The 19,312-nt window shown below is 34.4% G+C and overlaps 1 protein-coding gene across 9 annotated transcripts in view; it reads left to right on the top strand.

Moving 5' to 3' along the window:
• The window catches only part of LOC128867610 (heterogeneous nuclear ribonucleoprotein L), a 277,829-nt gene that overhangs the window by 100,362 nt on the left and 158,155 nt on the right, over positions 1 to 19,312 (top strand). For all 9 annotated transcript variants that reach the window (XM_054109012.1, XM_054109014.1, XM_054109013.1 and 6 more), the window contains exons 3-4: positions 8,913 to 9,095; positions 9,380 to 9,443. In XM_054109012.1, coding sequence (XP_053964987.1) covers positions 8,913 to 9,095; positions 9,380 to 9,443 — 247 coding nt within the window. The remainder of the gene's footprint in view (positions 1 to 8,912; positions 9,096 to 9,379; positions 9,444 to 19,312) is intronic.

The following is a 19,312-nucleotide window of genomic DNA, read 5'->3' as shown; positions in this document are numbered from 1 at the left end:
AGTAAAAATAAATTCATTATTTTTGTATGATATCGAAGGCTTTATATTCTGTTGGGCACCCGAGTCTGGCCAGACTTTTTTGTCCAGACTTTTTCAACTTTGGACGTGCATTTAACATATTTCTATCATAGCTAACGACTTGAGCTTCTAGGTAGCATCCTAAAATTTTATTTTCAATCGATTTATGTATATAACCGTTTAAAAAAGAGCATCGAACGGGGCAAAAAGAGCCAGACTCGGGTGCCCAACCGAAGAGCTTTTGGCTCATAGTACCGAAACAAATGTTTGCCGATGTTGTCAACTTTTCGCTTTCGTCTTTGTTTGATTCCAATACAGAGACTCGTAAATTTCTAAAAATTCCTGATTGAGGCTACGTCGGCAAGATCCTCTAAGGCTTCCTCTGCAGCGCAACCCTTGTGGGTTCCAATCTAACGCTATTCTACTTATGTCGGTCGCTGGTTTACGCAGTGCCAATGGCCAATCCATTTCTATTTTTGCGCTGTCGTATTTCACTGTCTACTGGTTTTTGTCTGCTTCGATCAAGGAGTTGTGCGTTTGAAATCCAGTGGTCGGGCCACCGTTTTATGCACTAACCTGTTACCATTTTTAAAGTTATTTCCTAAAGTTATTTCTCTCTCTTTCTTCAAAACTTCAAACTTTTTAATCAAAATTTTTAGATAATATTTATTTTTTTATAAAAATATAGTTATTACTGCAACAGGAAGTATATAACTCAAAGTTTCAAATCTTGTAAAAAATTGAAAAAAAAATTCGACAAATTGTCATCGAAATTACAAATTTTTTACTCAAAATTTTTCTTTTCATAAAAATATAGTTCATACTGCAACAAGAACTATATAACTTAAAGTTTCAAGCCTTGTTCAAAAAGTCTTAAGACTTAAAGTTTCAATCCTTTTTCAAAATTAAAATAACAAAAAACAAAAAACAAATTTTCACCAAAATTAAAAAAAATTTAGAAATTTTTGTTTGTTTACCTTTTACATAAAAATATATGTAATTCATACTTCAACAAGAAATATATAACTCACAGCTTCAAAACTTGTTCGAAAAGTTTAAAGACTTAAAGTTTCAATCCTTGTTCAAAATTAAAAACAATAAATACATTTTTTTTTTTAAATAAAAAAATTTTTACTCAACATTAAATTTTTTTTATTCTTTTCATAAAAATATAGTTCGTACTACTAAAAGTTTCAAATCTTGTTCAAAAAGGCTCAACAAATTTTATTGAAATTTCAAACTTTATAGTTACAATTTTTTTGGGTGCAAGTTTAAAGTAGCTCGAAATTCGCATTCAATTTTGGCATTTTTTTACTGTCGGTCTTGTGTGCATTTTCCTGATAAAAAAAAAATACAAAAAGAAAATGGGTGACTAATTTTGTGCCACCTTGTTATATGCGGGCAACTATGTATACTATGAATGCAGGTAATTCTAACCTTTTCTGTGTCTTTCGTTGCAATTTTCCCTCACACCGTTTTTGTTTAGCGCAAATGACTTGAAATTGCAACTCGACTTATTACCTTTGTATGCGGCCAAAGAAACTTGCAATTTTGTTTTGTTTTTGCATTTTGCTTTTTTTAGTGCTAAAGAATGACCCACTTTTTGATTTCCTCTATTAACTGTTCTTCAGATTTGGTGTTTGTTTGCACCTTCTTTTGCTTACCTTTTGCTTTGCTTTCTTTTGCCAACTTACCTGCCCGCCTTTCTGCTGGGTGTGTGTGTGCGCTGTTGTTGTAAATATCTCATGTTTTGTGTTGTATTGGCAACGCTAATGATAGCCAGTCAGGCTGCCTGCAGTGCCGTAAAACAGTGTCCGTTAGTTTGTTAGCTGATGTAGTAAAAGTGGTAGTGGCAGCAGTAACGGCAGCAAGAGTAATAACAAAAAGTGCAACCCTTTTTTAACTGCGCCGCACCTCATACTTTCATGTTGCTTTGCTATGAACTGTCTTGGCTTTTCTTACGGCCTGGCCCTGTCGCCCGCTGCAAGCAATCAGCGCCAACACTTGCCAATCGCTCTTCCTTTGTCTTGCTAACCATTTTGGTTTTTCGTATTTCTTTTCATTTCTTCTTATCTTACTCCACCTCGATTTTTGTCCGCTCAAACTTTACCGCTTGTTTTTTGCCTTTGAAGGCACTCACCATTCCGTTGATCCAAAGTGTAGCCACCGACTGCAACTTTGCAACTTTGCCACAGCGCCTCAACGCCGCTCCTCTACATTTATGTGCTCATCATCATTGTGCTTCACTTATGGTTGATGGCTTCACAAATCACGAATATGATGAGGGACGTACAGCGAGTGCATGGAAAACTTTTTCTCACGCCGCTTGTTTGTTTTTCGTGTACTTGCAGCTGTTGTTTCATTACGTTGCACACTCCACTGCGCGCGCTGTTGTTGCATTGTTACTGATGTTTTGCGGTAGTTGGTTTGCGCTACACTGCACTGATTTATATTCCTGCCTTAAACAGTTATTAATGCATTTTGTTGCCACACTTTTGTTTCGCTGCGCACTGTTCGCCGTTCGCCTTTTCATGTCGCTCCATTGTCGGCGTTGTTTGGCCGCAAGTCCCTCTTAACTACCGCTATCGCCGCCGCTGCTGTTCGCATCATCAGCCCGCGCTGTGAGAATTTGCATTTGGTATTCGCGTTGCGGCAGTTGTTGGTTGCCCGTGGCCGTTTGCATTTAAAAACACTCAGTTGCGTAGCGCCGTGTGACACGCCATCACTTTGCTGTGGATCCACGTACAACGCGTGCAAGCGTCGAACGTCGGTAGTGTTGGCGTTCCGAATTGTCAGCGGGGTTGCCACTATTTTTCTCTTTTCTTGTTTTTTAGCCTCATTTTTATTTTTTTTTAATTTTGATTGTTGCAACATCACCAATTCGTTCGTTTGCACTGGCTGTCTGCCTCACTGCTTTTGCTTTTGCTGCTCATTTCGTTGTATTTTGCGGCTTTGCTGTGCTGCTTGTCGCTCATTGCCTTCAGTAGCAGCAATTTCCATGGATTGTCCATCCATTTGTTGTTTTGTTTTACTTGCGCACTGGAGCTGCAGCTCGTCCACTTTGTATTGCCTTGCCGGTTAAGTCCATCGCGTTAACCGCAGTCAAATCGTTGCAATTGTTTCAGTTTTCCCCAAAATGGCAAACAATAACTCTCTGGCGGTTGCTTGGAGTTTATGTGATTGCATAAGTCCAAAGCGACTGCAGCAGTATGGAACTCGTGCAACATGTCAACGGTTGTGCAGACCACCAGTCAGTCAGCAGGCAACCAAAATAGAAGTACAAAAACAAAAAAAAAAAGTGCGAGGTAAAGCTTTTGTGGTGCGTAGAGTTTGCACAATTCGATTTGCACTTTGCCAAGACTGGTAGCTGCTTGGGAATTGGGCTAAATATGCGGCGGCTGTTTTAAACAACATTTTGTTGCAAGCAACTTTTTGCAGCATCTGTCGCTTTGTGACAGTTTAATCAGTTTCGCAACAAGTTAGATTTTTGTGTGGGGAAATTTGACTAATTACATTTCAAAAGTATTCGAATTTTTAAATAACTATCCGTTTACTAGTGAAAATGCAACAATATTCAGTATTCCTATATTTCTTTTGTAAATTGTTATTAACTTGGGTCTATTAAACAACTAAAATGGGTTGAAATTAGCATTGCCAGGTTGACGTTTTTAATGCCTTTCGACGCTATTTGGGTTTGAACTAACGTTTTTACTTTGAATCATGTTCTACAAAGTGGCGCAAAATTAATCACCCCATTGGAAGATTTACAATTTTGCAAATGGCGTCGTACGAAAATCATATTTGACGATTGTGAACTAGACAGCTATAGTCCGCTAATGCGCTTCCAAAATTTAATTTGAAAAACTGCAACTCAAAGCTTATAAATTAAGCATTGGAAACTATGACTTGTCAATTTTGATTCTATGATTCCCAAAACCCCACCATTAACTATGGAAAGGTTTTGAAAAACAATTTTAAGTTTAGTGTGAGCCAACCAAACTTTGACGCTCCCTATTATTTCAAGATTTCTCCCACAAATAATGTTGAGAACTAGAAATAGTTAAGCAAACGTTCAAGAAATTTTTTCGAAACTTATGGAGGAGTGCACAATTTAACTCAAGAAATGAAGAGATCAGCAGTTATCGTCGCCATATGTGCAAGTCATATCGATTTAGAAATTTCTAACTCTCTGAAGTGCGCGCCCGTTCATTCATTCATTAGTTTCGCCGTGAATTGGGAGCAACAGGCGTCGATGCAGAATCTGTTGCAAAGCGCAAAAAACGGTCCTCGTTTTGAAACTGCCCGATTAGCAGAGTTTACTCAACAAGTGCAAGCAATCATTGTCGGGGACTCTTCAAATTCAATGAGAGCTCTTGTGAAGGAGCTTAATGTTACTGAGAGTATTATCCGTGGAGGAGGCTCTGAAGATCTGCGGTATAGATCCTACCTTATTCGCAGAAGACAGTTTATGTCGGAGCAAACACGGGAACAGCGGTTTATCCGATCAAAACGACTTATAAAAAAAAATTAAACATTCTGAAGCGCCTGAGATGAAAAAAGTTGTAACCAAGACCAAAAGACTAATCGCAAAAATCGCAGACGGCTCTGCTCCAATCCTACAGAGGTTCCTGTGGTCAACAAACGAAGTTTCTAGTCATTGTAATGGTTTCGCCACAACACTTCTTCACTCAAGGATTTCGAGTAAATTCTGAGGCATATATCGAGTTTCTAGTGGCAGTAGTGTGAAACCCTGGATTGAAAGTATACCCTGTGACAGCCCATACATCTTGCAACAAGACTCTGCTCCTTCGCACAAAGCGATGGCGACTCAAGCTTGGATGGCTGAAAAATGTTAATGTCCATGTCCACAGAATACTGAACTTATGGTCTCCTAACTCCCCAGATCTTAATGCCCTGGATGAATACGTATGGGACGTAGTTGAACGTGAAACTTATAAGCGTCCTCATAAGATCATTTCCCCTCTGAAGGCTGCAATAAATACCGTTATGGTCGATATGAATAAAGAGCATTGGAATTTGGCATGCATTCATTTCCGGACTCAGATCGAGGAGGTTATTGCAGCTAATGTAAATTTTATTGAATGATTTTACAGATATATAATAAGTTAATGATGTGTAAAAAATGCGTAAAGTCTCATTAAATTTTATTCAAAATAAATGCTAAATTGTTTTACTCTCAAGTTGACCTCAAATACCAAATCAAATACGCACGCTGTATTTATTAATTTCAGCTCCAGTCACTTCTAATGAAAAGCTGAATTGATTTCGTAGGCTCATTTGGCAATACAAAAATTTCATAAGACCGTCGTGAACTGTAGAAAGGTTATAGGTTTTTACTTTTTGTGTGACGCCGAAGAGCAGGACTCTGTCACTGTGAAGTTCTTACTTTGTGGAGCTTAGCCTTTGGTTTTTTGGATTATCGTACCTCGAAACAAGAGGGGCTGTATTGGACTGTGCGTGACTTCTTAATTGCACGTCAGTGTACATTCTGTCAAAAAAACAATATCGGGAATTGTTCATTTAAAACATATGTCTACTTTTTTTTGGAATGTTGGTACAACTGTCCTCTATAGTGTTGCAAAGTTTGAGCGGATCTGTCAACCGCAGGTGTGCTCTGCGGTTTTCACTATGGATAAAAAATATCGATCAAAGGATTTGTCTTAAATTTTGTGTTTTGAACGGGATTTTTTGTGCCGAGTCGTTGAAAATGTTGCAGAAAGCCTATGGCGAGTGTGTTTTATCCAAAACACTGGTCTACGAGTGGTATAAGACTTTTGCAGAGGGCCGAGCAGTCGTGGAAGATTTGCCCCGATCTGGTCGCCCATCAACGTCTTCCATGGTGGAAAATGTCGACAAAGTCAAGGAAATGGTGCTGAAAAACCATCATTTAAATTTGAGGGAGGTAGCTCGTGACCTTAAGGTGTCTCGCAAATCAATTCGCAACATTTTACGACATCAATTGGACATGAGACGCATGGCTGCTCGACTCGTTCCAAGAGAGTTGAATTTCTTTCAAAAAATTCATCGGAAGAAGGTGGCTGAAGGTGATGCTTCAACAAGTGAATTCGGATGATGATTCGGAGTGATGAGACGTCGGTATATGAGGTTGATATGCAAACCAGTCAACAGGCAGCCGAATCAAAAGCCGGTCAAAAGTTAAAGTCATGCTACTCGTTTTCTTTGATTCTGGTATGAATCATGGTGTCACGGAATTTGTTCCAAATGATTCTACGGTAAATAAAGAATATTCTTTGGAAGTTATGCGACGTTTGAGAGAGAATGTGCATAGGAAACTGCCCAATTTGTGGACAACTCATGGATCTTGCACCATGATACGCACCGTCTCACAAAACTCATATCGTGAACACTTTTTTGACCAAAAACTCGACTCCCTGTGACTTTTTCCTTTGCCTAAACTTAAATTGCCACTCCGCGGACAGCGCTTTGAGTCGATAGATGCAAATAAGGAGAATTCGCTGAAGGAGCTGAAAAAGATCTCTTCAAACGCGTTTAAAAGAGCTTTGATGACTGGACTAATCATTGGCATATGCGTATTGCTTCGAATGGCGACATTTTGAAGGCGACATAATAAATTTTCATGATTAAACAATTATTTTGCGTTTTTCCCAGTGTACTTTTTTAACAGAATGTATATCTGTGACTTGCAAATGATTGAATCAATTTGGATCGCATTGACTAGGTTCGCTTATTCTCGGCTATACTTGTCCCCTTCTCCATGACTAAACTGTGCTTTTACTGAGCATCGCACCATAATTTTCTCATTACCTTAAGTATAGCTGCAAAATTGCGAGTACTTTTTTATGAGCTACCCGGAAGTCCATGTCTTTGGTTTAGTCGCTAATCGCAGAGCTTTAGAAGCCTTTGATCTAGTGCAGCCTTCAATTCCTGTGGAGCATTATTTCATTAGAATCATACAGCTGCAATAAATTTGTTTCAGACTTTGCTTTTTTGGATTATCGTACCTTGAAACACGGGAGCTTACCTGCAAGAAATTTGCTTCAGTTACTTAAAAATACGTCACTTTATATGCTGGATAATGTATCTTCAGCATGTTTCATTTCTCGCAAAGCTAATGCGAGTGTAAAAAATACTTGCTGGTGCTCATTTCTCTTATACTCAATAATACATTTAGTCTTCAAATCCCTCTTCCCTCTCCCATTCAGAAGTATTCACAACAGCCTCAACAATGCTATAAGGTGCAGTTGTTGTAAAAGTGATTGATAGTGTTGTTGGTATGTCGTTGCGAAAAAGGTGCAGTTGTAAAAAGTAGGATAATAATAGAAATAAGCTTACCTGGGCATAGCCCTTTCCTTTGTTGTGGGCTGACGTGAATTTTTCAGTCTAAAATAATTCTCTTTTCTACGTGATTTCTCGCTAGCACCCCTCAATTACTTTGAACATCGCACTTTTTCTTCATTTTGCGACATTTCATTCATTTTTAATAGACTCACAAACAGTTTTATGACACAAAAGTACTAAGTGGAAAAAAGATTGTAAATACTTAGTACTTACTTTACTACTTTTTCATGATTCTGAAACTTTGTCTCGATTGTTGCTCTTTGCTCTTCACTTTATTTTTTGTCTTTTTTACTATTTCGCTTTTTACGAAATTACATCAAATTGCTGGGCATGGTGTAGAGTTGGTAAGTGCACAACAACAATGCTTTTATCTCAAAGCAGCACAACTCCTCCAACACTTTTACTCAATCTGCTGAGCTTCCTTCCTTCCTTCTTGCCTTTTGTGTTCTTCTTTCATGCTTTTTTGTTCCACTCCTTTATTTGAATTTCGTGCCTTGTACTCTATTTCAACTGGCCAACTGTTTACTGCCACGCCATGGCATATTTATTAAATTTTTCGCAAAATGACAGCAACTGTGCGGCGGTATCTTGCGCGCTTCATTCATTTTAACCCCCGCCAGCTCTGCCATCTACTGATGTGTTGTGTGGGGGGATTTTTTTTTTTTGCTTTCTGTTCGGTAAAATGTGCTTTTGATGACCGGCAACGCTCGAGAAATGGTGTCCAGCACGCTGTGGGTGGTGTTACGCCAGAGCGCCTGGAAGTAGGCAACGTTAAAAATGCAAAGGCTCACCTCAATTGAAAAAAGGGGATGATGTTGGAGGAACACTATGATTTCTTATATTTTTAATGCCTTTTGTTTCAGTCTTTTTATTCGGTCCGAGAAAATCGCTTTAAAAATTAAAACGGTGACAGAAATGGTAGAAGTAAATGAAAAAATGTGGCATTGCGACATTGATGAAGTGGTATTGTAATAAAATATGTGACGGCTGTAATATGCGACTAAATATGAAATTAGATTAAAATTAATGAAATTGGACATAAATAATTGAGTAAAGAGTGGGTTTCGCGTACTAAACTTAAGTTTAAAATAAAGTTTTCCGTCCCGATCCCGATGTCGATACCGAATTCTAAGTCCCGAATCCCAAATTTTTTTTAACGGCCAACTATAGCGCGAATTAAAATGTGCTTGAGATGCTTAAAATGAAATGCTTTACTGTGTAAGCCGCAAATTTTGATCGCCGTTAATTTACGCGCTTTAGTACCCCACAGCTTTTGCAGTTCCATTTCCAGCTATTCTACCTAACGGAAAGCACATTTGAGGGTTAAAGTAAATGCAGAAATCTACTTGCGATAACTTTCATTGCCTATAGACATTTGGACTATTTTCTGCAAGTGAAATATCAAGCTATAAAATAAATTTTCAGTAGGTCATAATTTTGTGAGAATGAAGTTCTTCAGTAATTTTCTTTATCATAGTTTCTCTGCACACCTTCAAATTAATTATTTTGAATTTTATTGAATTTTATTTCATTTCTGCTTTCTTTACTTGCAGGATGTTTTGCACAAAATCTGCCATCCCCACGGTCAGGTGCTGCGTATTGTCATCTTCAAGAAGAATGGCGTGCAAGCAATGGTGGAATTCGATAGTCTTGAGGCGGCAACAAGAGCACGTGAGAATTTAAATGGTGCCGATATTTATTCGGGCTGCTGCACTTTGAAAATTGATTATGCCAAGGTGAGTGAGTGGGTTTAGATGAAAGGAAGATGAATGAAAAAATAAATTAAGACGGTGAACCGAAGAGGACCGATAATATTATATATAAGCATAATAAATTATGATAGAAGAAAAGAGAAGGAAACAATGACATTCGATGGAAAAAATATTGAAAGAAAAATTATACAATAAGAAAATCACTGTATGCGACCAAATAAAATAAATAACAGAAAAAAATTGAAAATTGATTTTAATTTTCACTAACTCGTTTTATGTATTTTTCCTTTCTATTTTTCACTTGACAGCCGGAGAAATTGAATGTATACAAAAATGAGCCAGACACCAGCTGGGACTACACACTTACCGCAGGTAAGTTTTTATTTCGTCACTTCAATTTCCACTTATGGTTTAAACACTAAAGAATTTACAATATTCGAAAATCTGATTAAAGAGCAAACAGGGAAAGGTGTGGTCAGAGAGAAAAGCATACAATTGTATTTATAATAAACAGAAACTCATTACGAAAAACTAAAATTAAGAAAATTAATGTCAGTAAGAAATTAAAGGAAAAAAGTAGACAGATATAATATAATTTTAAATAAAATAAAAATATGTAAAATGGATAAAAAATTAAAATTAAAAAAATTTAAAAAATGTATTGTAAATAGATATAAAATAATTCAGAAAGAAATTTAAAAAAAGTAAACAGATATAAATAATTAATAAATTTTAATAAAAGAAAATTAAAAATACCTACAAAATAAAAAAGAAATTAAAATAAAAAGAAATAAACAACTTATAATGTTAAAAAACGACTTTAAAACGAAAAAATACCGCATTTTATAAAGAAAAATAGATTTATTTACACACTAAAAAAATACTGAAAAATTGGGTTTATTAAAATAAAAAAAAAACAAAAGAAAAAACATATAAGCAAAGCCTATCGATTTCAACTTGCAAAAATAGCAGCCTTTTGTTTACAAAGACCAAAAACAAAAAAACAAAAGATTAAAAAGATGTAAAAAAACTTTTTCAACAAAAACAGTAAAAAAAAATAGAAAAAAACAACGAAAAAATTAAATAACTAAACAATTAAAAAATAAAATAAAATAAATTTTTTAAATAAAAAGACAATTAAAAAAATTAAAATAAAAATCCAAAAGTTTGATAATTAAAAAAATTAAAAACTTAAAAGAAAATCTAAAAATTAAAAGAAAATTTAAAAATAAAAAAGAAATTAAAAAAAATATGAAAAAAATTAAAACTAAAAATTGTAACCAAAAAAAAATGTATTTTTAATTAAAAAATTTAGTAACTAAAAAATAATATATGTATAATTAAAAAAAAATCTTTTAAATATATAAATTTTTTAAATTTATTAATAAAAAAAAGTTTAAAATAAAATCATGTAATATATATACAAATATAATAAAAAGTTAAAACATAAAATAATTTTTTTTTTTTTTAAATAACTAAACAATTAAAAAAACACAATAACCTAATAATTAAAAAAATTAAAAGAAAATTTAAAAATAAAAAGGAAAATTAATTCAATAATAATGGAAAAATTAAACTAAACATTTTTAACTAAAAAACAAATATATTTTTAATTAAAAAACTAAGTAACTAAAAAAAATTAGTTAAAAAAATAAATCTTTTAAATTTATTAATTTTTTAAATTTATTAATTAAAAAAAAAATAATTTCAAATCATAACATTTTTCATTGATCCTGTTCAGCGTTAAAAGGAAATTTTAGAAAAATGTCAATAATATTAATAAATATTTCAAATTTCAATATGCAAAAAATTAGCAAAAATTAGAAAACAATAAAACATAAAAGAAAAATTAAAAACTTAAAAAAATTCGATCGAATGCAGCATTAAAAGAAAGTGCAAAAATGTACGTATTTAAATACTAAAAGAATTTAAAAAAAGTAGTAAAAAAAATTAAAAACAAAAAAAAATTGAAGAATGTGCAAAAACAAAAAATATTTATATAATGTTAAAAAAAAATTCAATTCAATATTAATAAATCTAGCAAAAAGTAGCAACTAAAAAGTAAAAAAAAAAAATAAAATTTTAAGTTTTCGAATTCAGCAGTAAACAAAAGCTAAAAGCCGATTTGCGAATTTCAACGTAAAAATTTATTAATATTAATATTAAGAAAAAAATTGCAAAAAGTAAACAAACATAAGAAAATTAAAGAAGAAAATAAAAACTAAAAAAAGCCGATCGAATTCTGCTTTGAAAGAAAGTGCAGAAACAGTTGTAGGTATTTTAGTATTAAAAGAATATTAAAAAAATGCAATTCAATTCCAATTCAATATTAATAAATATAGCAAAGGGTAGGTTAGATTAGCTTAGGTTGACCTGGCTGGCTGAAAACCATCACATAGACTTATTGGTCTTTAATGGTACCAGAAGGAGCTTGACCCTTACGTTTCCTTGTAGTGGGCTTCATGTAATAAGCCTGTGTCTTTTACGAATCTAAGTAAGATCTGAAGTTCTAACCGCGAGAGGCATTCTAATAGCAAAGGGAGCAAATAAAAATTAAAAATAAGAAAAACAAAAAAAAAACAAAATTTCACATTCAGCATTAAAAGAAAGCTAAAAAACGATTTGCGAATTTAAACATTAACTTCTACCGACTTCAACATTAAGAGAAGGAACCTAAAAGTAGAACAAATAAAACATAAAAAAATTTAAAAATTGGAATCGAATTTTTAGCATAAAAGGAAGTTCGAAAACAATTGTACGTATTTTGAGTCTTAAAAGAATATTAAAAAAATTCGATTCAATTCCAGTTAAATTCTACTAAATGTAGCAAAATGTAGCAAATAAAAAAAAAAAAATAAAAAATACAAAGAAAAAAAAAATAAATAAAAACAAGAACAGCAACAACTAAACACAAGTTCGCATTTTGCACTTTGTTTTAATGCATAATTTTAAAAACGATTGTATAAACTAAAGCATTAAATTTCAACATTAAAAAAAAAATTTCCAAAAAGTAGCGAATAAAAAATACAAAAATCATAACACAAAATAAAGTAAATAAAAAACTTGATAATTCTACCGAATTCATCATTAAAACAAAGCTTTATAAGCAATTCTACATATTTAAATATTAAAGATTTAAAAAAAAATTCTACCAATTTCAACATAAAAAATTGCGAAAAATAGCAAATAAAAAATTAAAAAAAGGGGAAAAATTAAAAAGTAGTTTACTTCATTGATTAAAATTTGTAATCATGCAACTTCGCGCTGTCCACACCTTTCCACTACGCCAATATACACACATCCAAACTTTCACACACATGCCTACCCACACAAAGGTATATGCAGACACATTTTTACATGAATATTTGCCTACTGGCATGTGCCCCATAGTCAGTCGCATATTGCCTAGCACAGCTTAAAATCCATTATTATTAAAGACATACATACATACAAACAGTTGGCATTTTTTTTTAACTCTGAAAGGATTACGTTAATTCGTTTAATTTGCAATTTATTTAGTGAACTCGTGAAGGAAAAATCAAAAGGGACACACATACATATATAGTACATATCGAACATCTAAATATACACCTACGAATTGAAATTCACACACAATTATACACTGAACTGTGCAGAAATCAATTCGTAAATACTTATTGTGGCGTAATTGGTAGGAGACTGATTAAATTGTGCACAAATGACTGCTATTACGCATGCAAGGTGGCGCAAAATTAACCATCCTTTTTTTATTTTTTTTTTTTTTTTAATAGCTTTTTTACTAACTAGAAAACAATGATTTTGAGTGATGAAAATCTATTTTATAAGTGTCAAATATGTTTAGCGTACGACGTCATTTGCAAAAATTTTAAGTATTCCCGGATATGGTGTTTAATTTTTCGCCACCTTGTATTTATGTGAGCTTAGCTGGCGTATCAGAGAAATAGTTTGAGTTGAGTTTTTTTAATTTTTTTAATAAAATAAAATTAGACAAAAAAAAAAATGTGACAAGTTTCTTGATTAATTTTGCGCCACCATGTACTTAAGGGGTAACACCACTGTAGAAATTTCAAAAAATTGATTTTTTTTTATAAGCTTAACAAATTCTTTGAACCTTTTAAAATACAGAACAAAAAGTTGTATACGTTACCGAAGTTTATTTCATAAATATTTTAAGCTTTTAACCAAGCGTTAGTGACTGCTACCTAACGACTTCTCCAAATTTCCATACTTCAAATGCGTTTTTCTCAAACACGTTTTCTGAAATTGGCACGCAGCATAACTCAAACAATTTTTAATATTTTTAATCAGGTTTTTCACTAAGTCTGTACAATAACCTTCTTAAGAGAAGAGCGTAGGGGTTTTTCGATATATTAATTTAAACGATTGTTATAATTATTTAAATGCCGTTTTTTTAGTCCAAAATAGAGTTTTTTCCTTCAAATGCTTGCTAATTCCACAAAAATAAATATTTTTTAAATCCCCTACGTGTTTCTCTAGCTTTTTTTATCTAGATTAAGAAAAAAGATGTTTCTTTGTTCCAGATTAAAATTTGCACCCTCTGTGCTGCGTGCCGCGGAGCTCCTTCAAGAGAAACCACATTACAAAAATGTCTCCAATGCCGCCATTTTGTAAAATTTTTCGATCAAACTTTGTAGTTTTGTATTTTAGTATATAAGTAATAACTTCCCAAATCAGAGTGATTGTTTTCCCTTTCCTTGTATACAAAAAAATTCTTTAAAAATCGTGTTTATTTTACGCGTGTACAGTGGTGTTACCCCTTAAGTCGCATATAACTATCAGAGAAATGGTTTATTACACACACTTCTGAATTTTTTTTTAACTTTTTTGAAGCTTCTTTAAAAAAAATTGTGATACAAAAAATTTTTGGTAAATACAAATTTTAATAAAAAAAATACTTGAATATTTTTAATTACAATAATTTTGCCGTACCTTCTATGTATGTGTGCCTTACTGGCTTATAACTATCAGAGAAATAGTCTCTTGCACACATTTGTGAATTTTTATTTTTATTTTTTGTAAGCTTCTTTGAAAAAAAATGTTGATAAAAAATATTCTAATATTCTTGACTACTTTTACGCCGTACTACTTTTACGTATGTGTGCTTTATTCGCTTACAACTATCAGAGAAATAGTCTCTTGCACACATTTGTGAGATTTTTATTTAATTTTTTGTAAGCTTTTAAATAAAATTTTTGGTTGAAAAAATTTTGCATATTTTTTTAATATTAAACTGTTCATTATTACAAACACTGTTCATTGTGTTGTCCATACTGCATTACAACAACTATACAATAACACTGCATTTACACCGTTATTTGTCGAAAAATCATTTCAGTAAAAGATATGTAGCAATTTTATGCTAGCAACTTTTTTCAATTACAGCCAAATTTTAAACTAATTGGCACTGCGAGGGTTAAAATTAATTTGAAATAAACAATTTTATACCAGCTATTGCAAAATAGTTTAGATATTGTCAAAATTTCATTAAAAAATTAAAATTAAAAGTTTGTTGAAATTAATTACAACAAAAAAAAAGAAAAAAAACCATTGGCTACATCGCGAATTAACCAACCAAAAAGACGAAAGTTTTACAAATACAAAAAAAAATATTCAAAAAAAACGATTGCAAATTATTATTCGTTCCTTTTATATATACCACAAATTTAAACTGTTAATGCCATTAAAACTTTTAGAGTATTTATTTATGCAGCTACTTTATATGGTATACCTATACGTAAATATAGTATATTTGAAAAAAAAAGTCCAAAAAAATTCCAAAACAATATGTAAAAATGTAACTTTTGATTATTGCACACAGACAAACAACAAGAACCCAACTTCCTTACCAGAGCTCTGTCTCTCTCTCTATCTTTCCCTTTGATTTATGTATGTATTCTCTTCAAAAGTTTATCTACTACATACATCACAATTTGCGTACAAAATGTTAGTGAAAATACACACAAAAGAGGCAACAGTGGAGTATACGAGCACAACAATTAATTAACACGAGAACAATAAACGCTTTTCCCGAAAAACCCAGTGGAATATTTTATCAACAACAATGAAGCTTAGTTCAAAACAAAAGCGTTTACAATGTCATAAATCCAATGGCAAAACACAATAACATCCACTAAATAAGTATTATTTAGTATCAAACCACACACACTTGGGTACAATTGCATTTGCGTACTAAGCTACTACATGGAACTGGCTGGGTACGCAAAGTAATAACAACTCAACGCTCTACACAATTTTCATGTAATTGCATGAATTTGACCACAAAAACGGAATATCTCAGGGTTAAAAGCCACATATTTGTGTAGTAGTATAAGGTTAGGTGCCAAAAAGTATGCAATCAATTTGTGAAAAAGAGATAACTGTACAAAATTTTAAGGCAGTGCAAAGGCGGTAGTAATTACGTGTTATTTACGGTTATCCTTTGCTTCATTTTGTGCAGAGTTAGTCCATTCAGCTATTCTAGAGTATCTTGAGTTTTGTATGCGTCCTTTTTTGAGCCTTTACGCTCGCAATGAGCTCATTTAAGTATGCGAAATGAAGGTGGTCGACATTTACAAGTTGAAATTCATATGAGGACCGTTTAAAATTTCGTGCAAAAATAAAAATTAGCTAATTTTTTGGCATAAACCCTTTTTTATTGTTCGATGTTTCTAGGTTTTCTAGGTTGTTGATCCCTTCCGAATAATATATTAGGATTTGTCCAAGTCTGAAGAATAGCCATTTGTTGAATGGTTTCGGGTTGCTCTTCAGCCCAAATACGGCAATTTTGTTTGTTAACTTAGCCTTTAAGCCAAAAAATTCGCCTCATTGTAGAACAAAATTCGAGTGTTAAGCGTGCGATGAACACTTCTCACAGAGCGTTGATTTTCGTAATAAAATTTATACGATTTGTAAACGTTGTTGGGGCGCAAATTTTGTTTGATGAAATGTCAATGAATACCGAAAAAAATCATGCACCCTATGGTCAGAAAGTACCGGGAATGTTTAAATAAAACAAAACAAAGTTAAATTTCAGACAAATTTATTGTATTTCCTTCAAAATATGGCCCGTCTGAAGGAACACACATGTGCCAACGTTTAACCCAGTCCTCCATGCACTTCTGGTAGGCCGACGAAGGAATGGCCTTCAGCTCCTTCGTCGCATTCTCTTTGATCTCCTCTATCGACTGAAATTTCCTTCCACGAAGTGGTAACTTCAACATGGGAAACCAAAAGAAGTCGCACGTGGCCATATCAGGTGAATACGGTGCTTGCACGATGGTATTTACTTGGTGTTTGGTCAAATAATCCAGCGCAATTTGGGCTCGGTGCGATGGCGTGTTATCATCATGCAAATCCAAGAAGTGTTTGTCCACATTTCCGGCCGTTTGCGACGTACAGCATCTCTCAAACGCTTCAAAAGGGATACATAATATTCTTTATTGACTGTCTAGCCCGGTGGAAGGTACTCATGGTGCACTACGCCTTGGCAATCGAAGAAAACAGTCAACATCACCTTCCCGGTACTGTCTAATCATAGGGTATTTAGTTTGACAATAGTCACGCGTCATCTGTCAAGAAAACCCTATTGAAAAAATACCGCCAATCTGACACCCTTTATGTAGAAAAATTCAGGCTTCCACTTTGTATGGAAAGAACGGCTCCGAAACGCGACAAAAAATAATTGCCAAATATCAGCGGTATTTTTTAGTCACTCGAAGCTTGCACTTTGGAAATTTTGAAAAAATTCTGATTAAAAAGTCAAAAGCTTGCTCACTGCTTTGCCAGTTCAGGTCAATTTGGCTGATCAAAAGTGATTCCACCTACACCCGAACTGGTCCCCAGTGCTGCCAACAGAGAGGAATGGTTCAGATCTTACTTGCGATACACCGTTTTTGATCGTCCATATCCTCCAATGAGCGAAGGGCACACGAGCAAAACAACTTAGTCGCGGACTATAAAATGCGGGATTCAGTGACACAAAAGGTGCACCCTCCATCTCGCCATGTCTTGCTCTAATTTTGGCTGATGTAGCTGATGATAGCTGAGCGTGAAAAAGTAACTGTAATTCGGCGTGAATCACCAGACTGCGCTACCGAATTGGGACTTTGTGCTTTTATAGTCACTTTTCGTTTTTCGCCTGAATTATTTCACTCCCACTTCCTCCCGCGCAAGCAATGTGCAACAGTTAGTCTGCTACTGGTTCGCTTGGCGGCATACCCACAGTGAAATTAAACGCTGTGCGCGTATCATAGGAGCTCACTTATTTTTCACTTCAAAAGTGGTGCGCTATTTTTCTTATTTTTGCTTTGCAAATTAAATGAATGCCATTTTTTTATCTCATCAATAAATCTTCTCTTATAAATATTTTGCCAGCCGGTATATCTGCTTAGCTTCTTCTATGGGTAATGGCATTCATCTATGACTGCTGATCATTGCGTAGGAGTGGAGGGTTACTGTGAAGTTATGCAGTTTGCAACAAATAAAAATTTCCCAAGAGGCTTCACATACTGCATTTTCTAAAGATGCTAACTCCATCCACTGCTAAGTTTTACGATAGACGCAACTTTAGTTGCAATGGCGAGTTTTAGTGTTTACAAAATTAGCCATACACATTCGACGACTTACTTCCGCTTGCTTTTTCGTTAATGTTTAAAAAAAATAAAACTACGAACAATAAAAAGAAAGAAATTATAATAATTAAAAAGGCATATAATTTCCGACAACCACACGCGCCATTCAGTCACATATTGCCACAGTTTTTAATTTTTATTAAAGCGATAAATGTATGAATGTGGCTATTAGTGTCAACATTTCACTAATATGCGCGCCATATCAGCGCCCACAATAAACTGTGCACTCGTCTTTGCCGCATTCTCCATTTACTTTGTGGCCAAAACGGCGTTTGTTGTTGTACAACCGCCCACAGTTTGCTCGCAGCACTCGCACATTTCGGCCGCCTATTGCCCATTGCCGCCTATTGCCGATTGCCGCTTGCCGCTTGCCGCTGCTACTGCCATTGCCTGCATTTATGTTGGCGTTCATGGCAGCAACACCATTGCCGATTCCATGCTAAATGTTTATGTTGTAGTAAATGTGAAATGTGTGGAATATTGCATTCTCATGCCGTTGCTGATGTTGATGATGATGATGATGCTTTGCAACAGCGCGACAAATTAGACGACAATTTAAATATGTATTGCAAATAGTTGCCAGATAGCTGCTGCTTGCTTTCCCACCTTCAAAAACACCGGCCGCGGCGATGCTGGTGGTGATGGTGATGGTGATAGTGTGTGACTTGATAGTTGTCGCTCTTTTTTATTGCTGGAATAAAATTTTCAACGTCTAGCAGCCAGCGTCCGCCATGGTAGACAACTCGACGCCGGCATATCCGCTCCGCTCAGACGGCCCTCGTCTGTGTGGCTTTTGTACGTGGAGGTGTCGAGTCTCATTCATTAAGGCTTTCAGCCGGGCGTTGGTGGTGTGGGCTGCAGTGGTGTTGTTGGCGTGTATGTGTGTGGGCTGTTTTGGCACCTGTTATTTAATTGGTGCTCTCGCCACATTTAATGGCTCAAGTTTTTATAAGCGCCCACGTGTGTTGGTTTTTTTTCTTATTCTTTATGTTTTTCTTTAATTTCCGCTGCTGCTGGTTTATTTATGTTTGATTTTGTTTGCAATTTGACGTATCAACTTTTCATAAGCGCGCGCTCATGTTCGGTTTTTTTTAATATTGCTTCATTAGTTTTTTTTTTGTTTGCACGCCTTTTCCTACACTTTTCTTTCCAGTTCTTTAATTCTTTGCTTTTTGTTTCGGAATTTTGTTTTTTTTTTCTTCCTTCTGATTTTTGTTTGTTTTTGCTGCCCTTTTAAACTTTTCATTTATTCTGTTTGCTGTTTGCTGCTTATTTCCCATCTACTTTGCTGCCATTATCTCACTCTGCGCTCGTTTATTATGCATGTTTTGTTACGTTCCATATTTTATTTTATTTCTGTTTCTGCTTTTGTTTTTGTTTATTTTTTCTGCTTCTGTTGCCCCTTTATCGTTCTACACCAATGTGCCCAATGTGCCGCTGTCACTTGTCGTACAAAGGTCGCTGCCAGTTAAGCCATCCTGACAGCAATGCCAACGACCGTTGCAGCACCTTCCATCCGATCGCTTTTGTTATTCTGACACTGAGTGACTGGAGCTGGCAGCTCTTACTGCCAGACAATGCCATGAAAGT

Source organism: Anastrepha ludens, chromosome 6, assembly GCF_028408465.1.
Source record: "Anastrepha ludens isolate Willacy chromosome 6, idAnaLude1.1, whole genome shotgun sequence".
Lineage (NCBI taxonomy): Eukaryota > Metazoa > Arthropoda > Insecta > Diptera > Tephritidae > Anastrepha > Anastrepha ludens.
The sequence above is the reverse complement of the archived record's forward strand: the minus strand, read 5'-3'. Positions and strand labels throughout refer to the sequence as shown.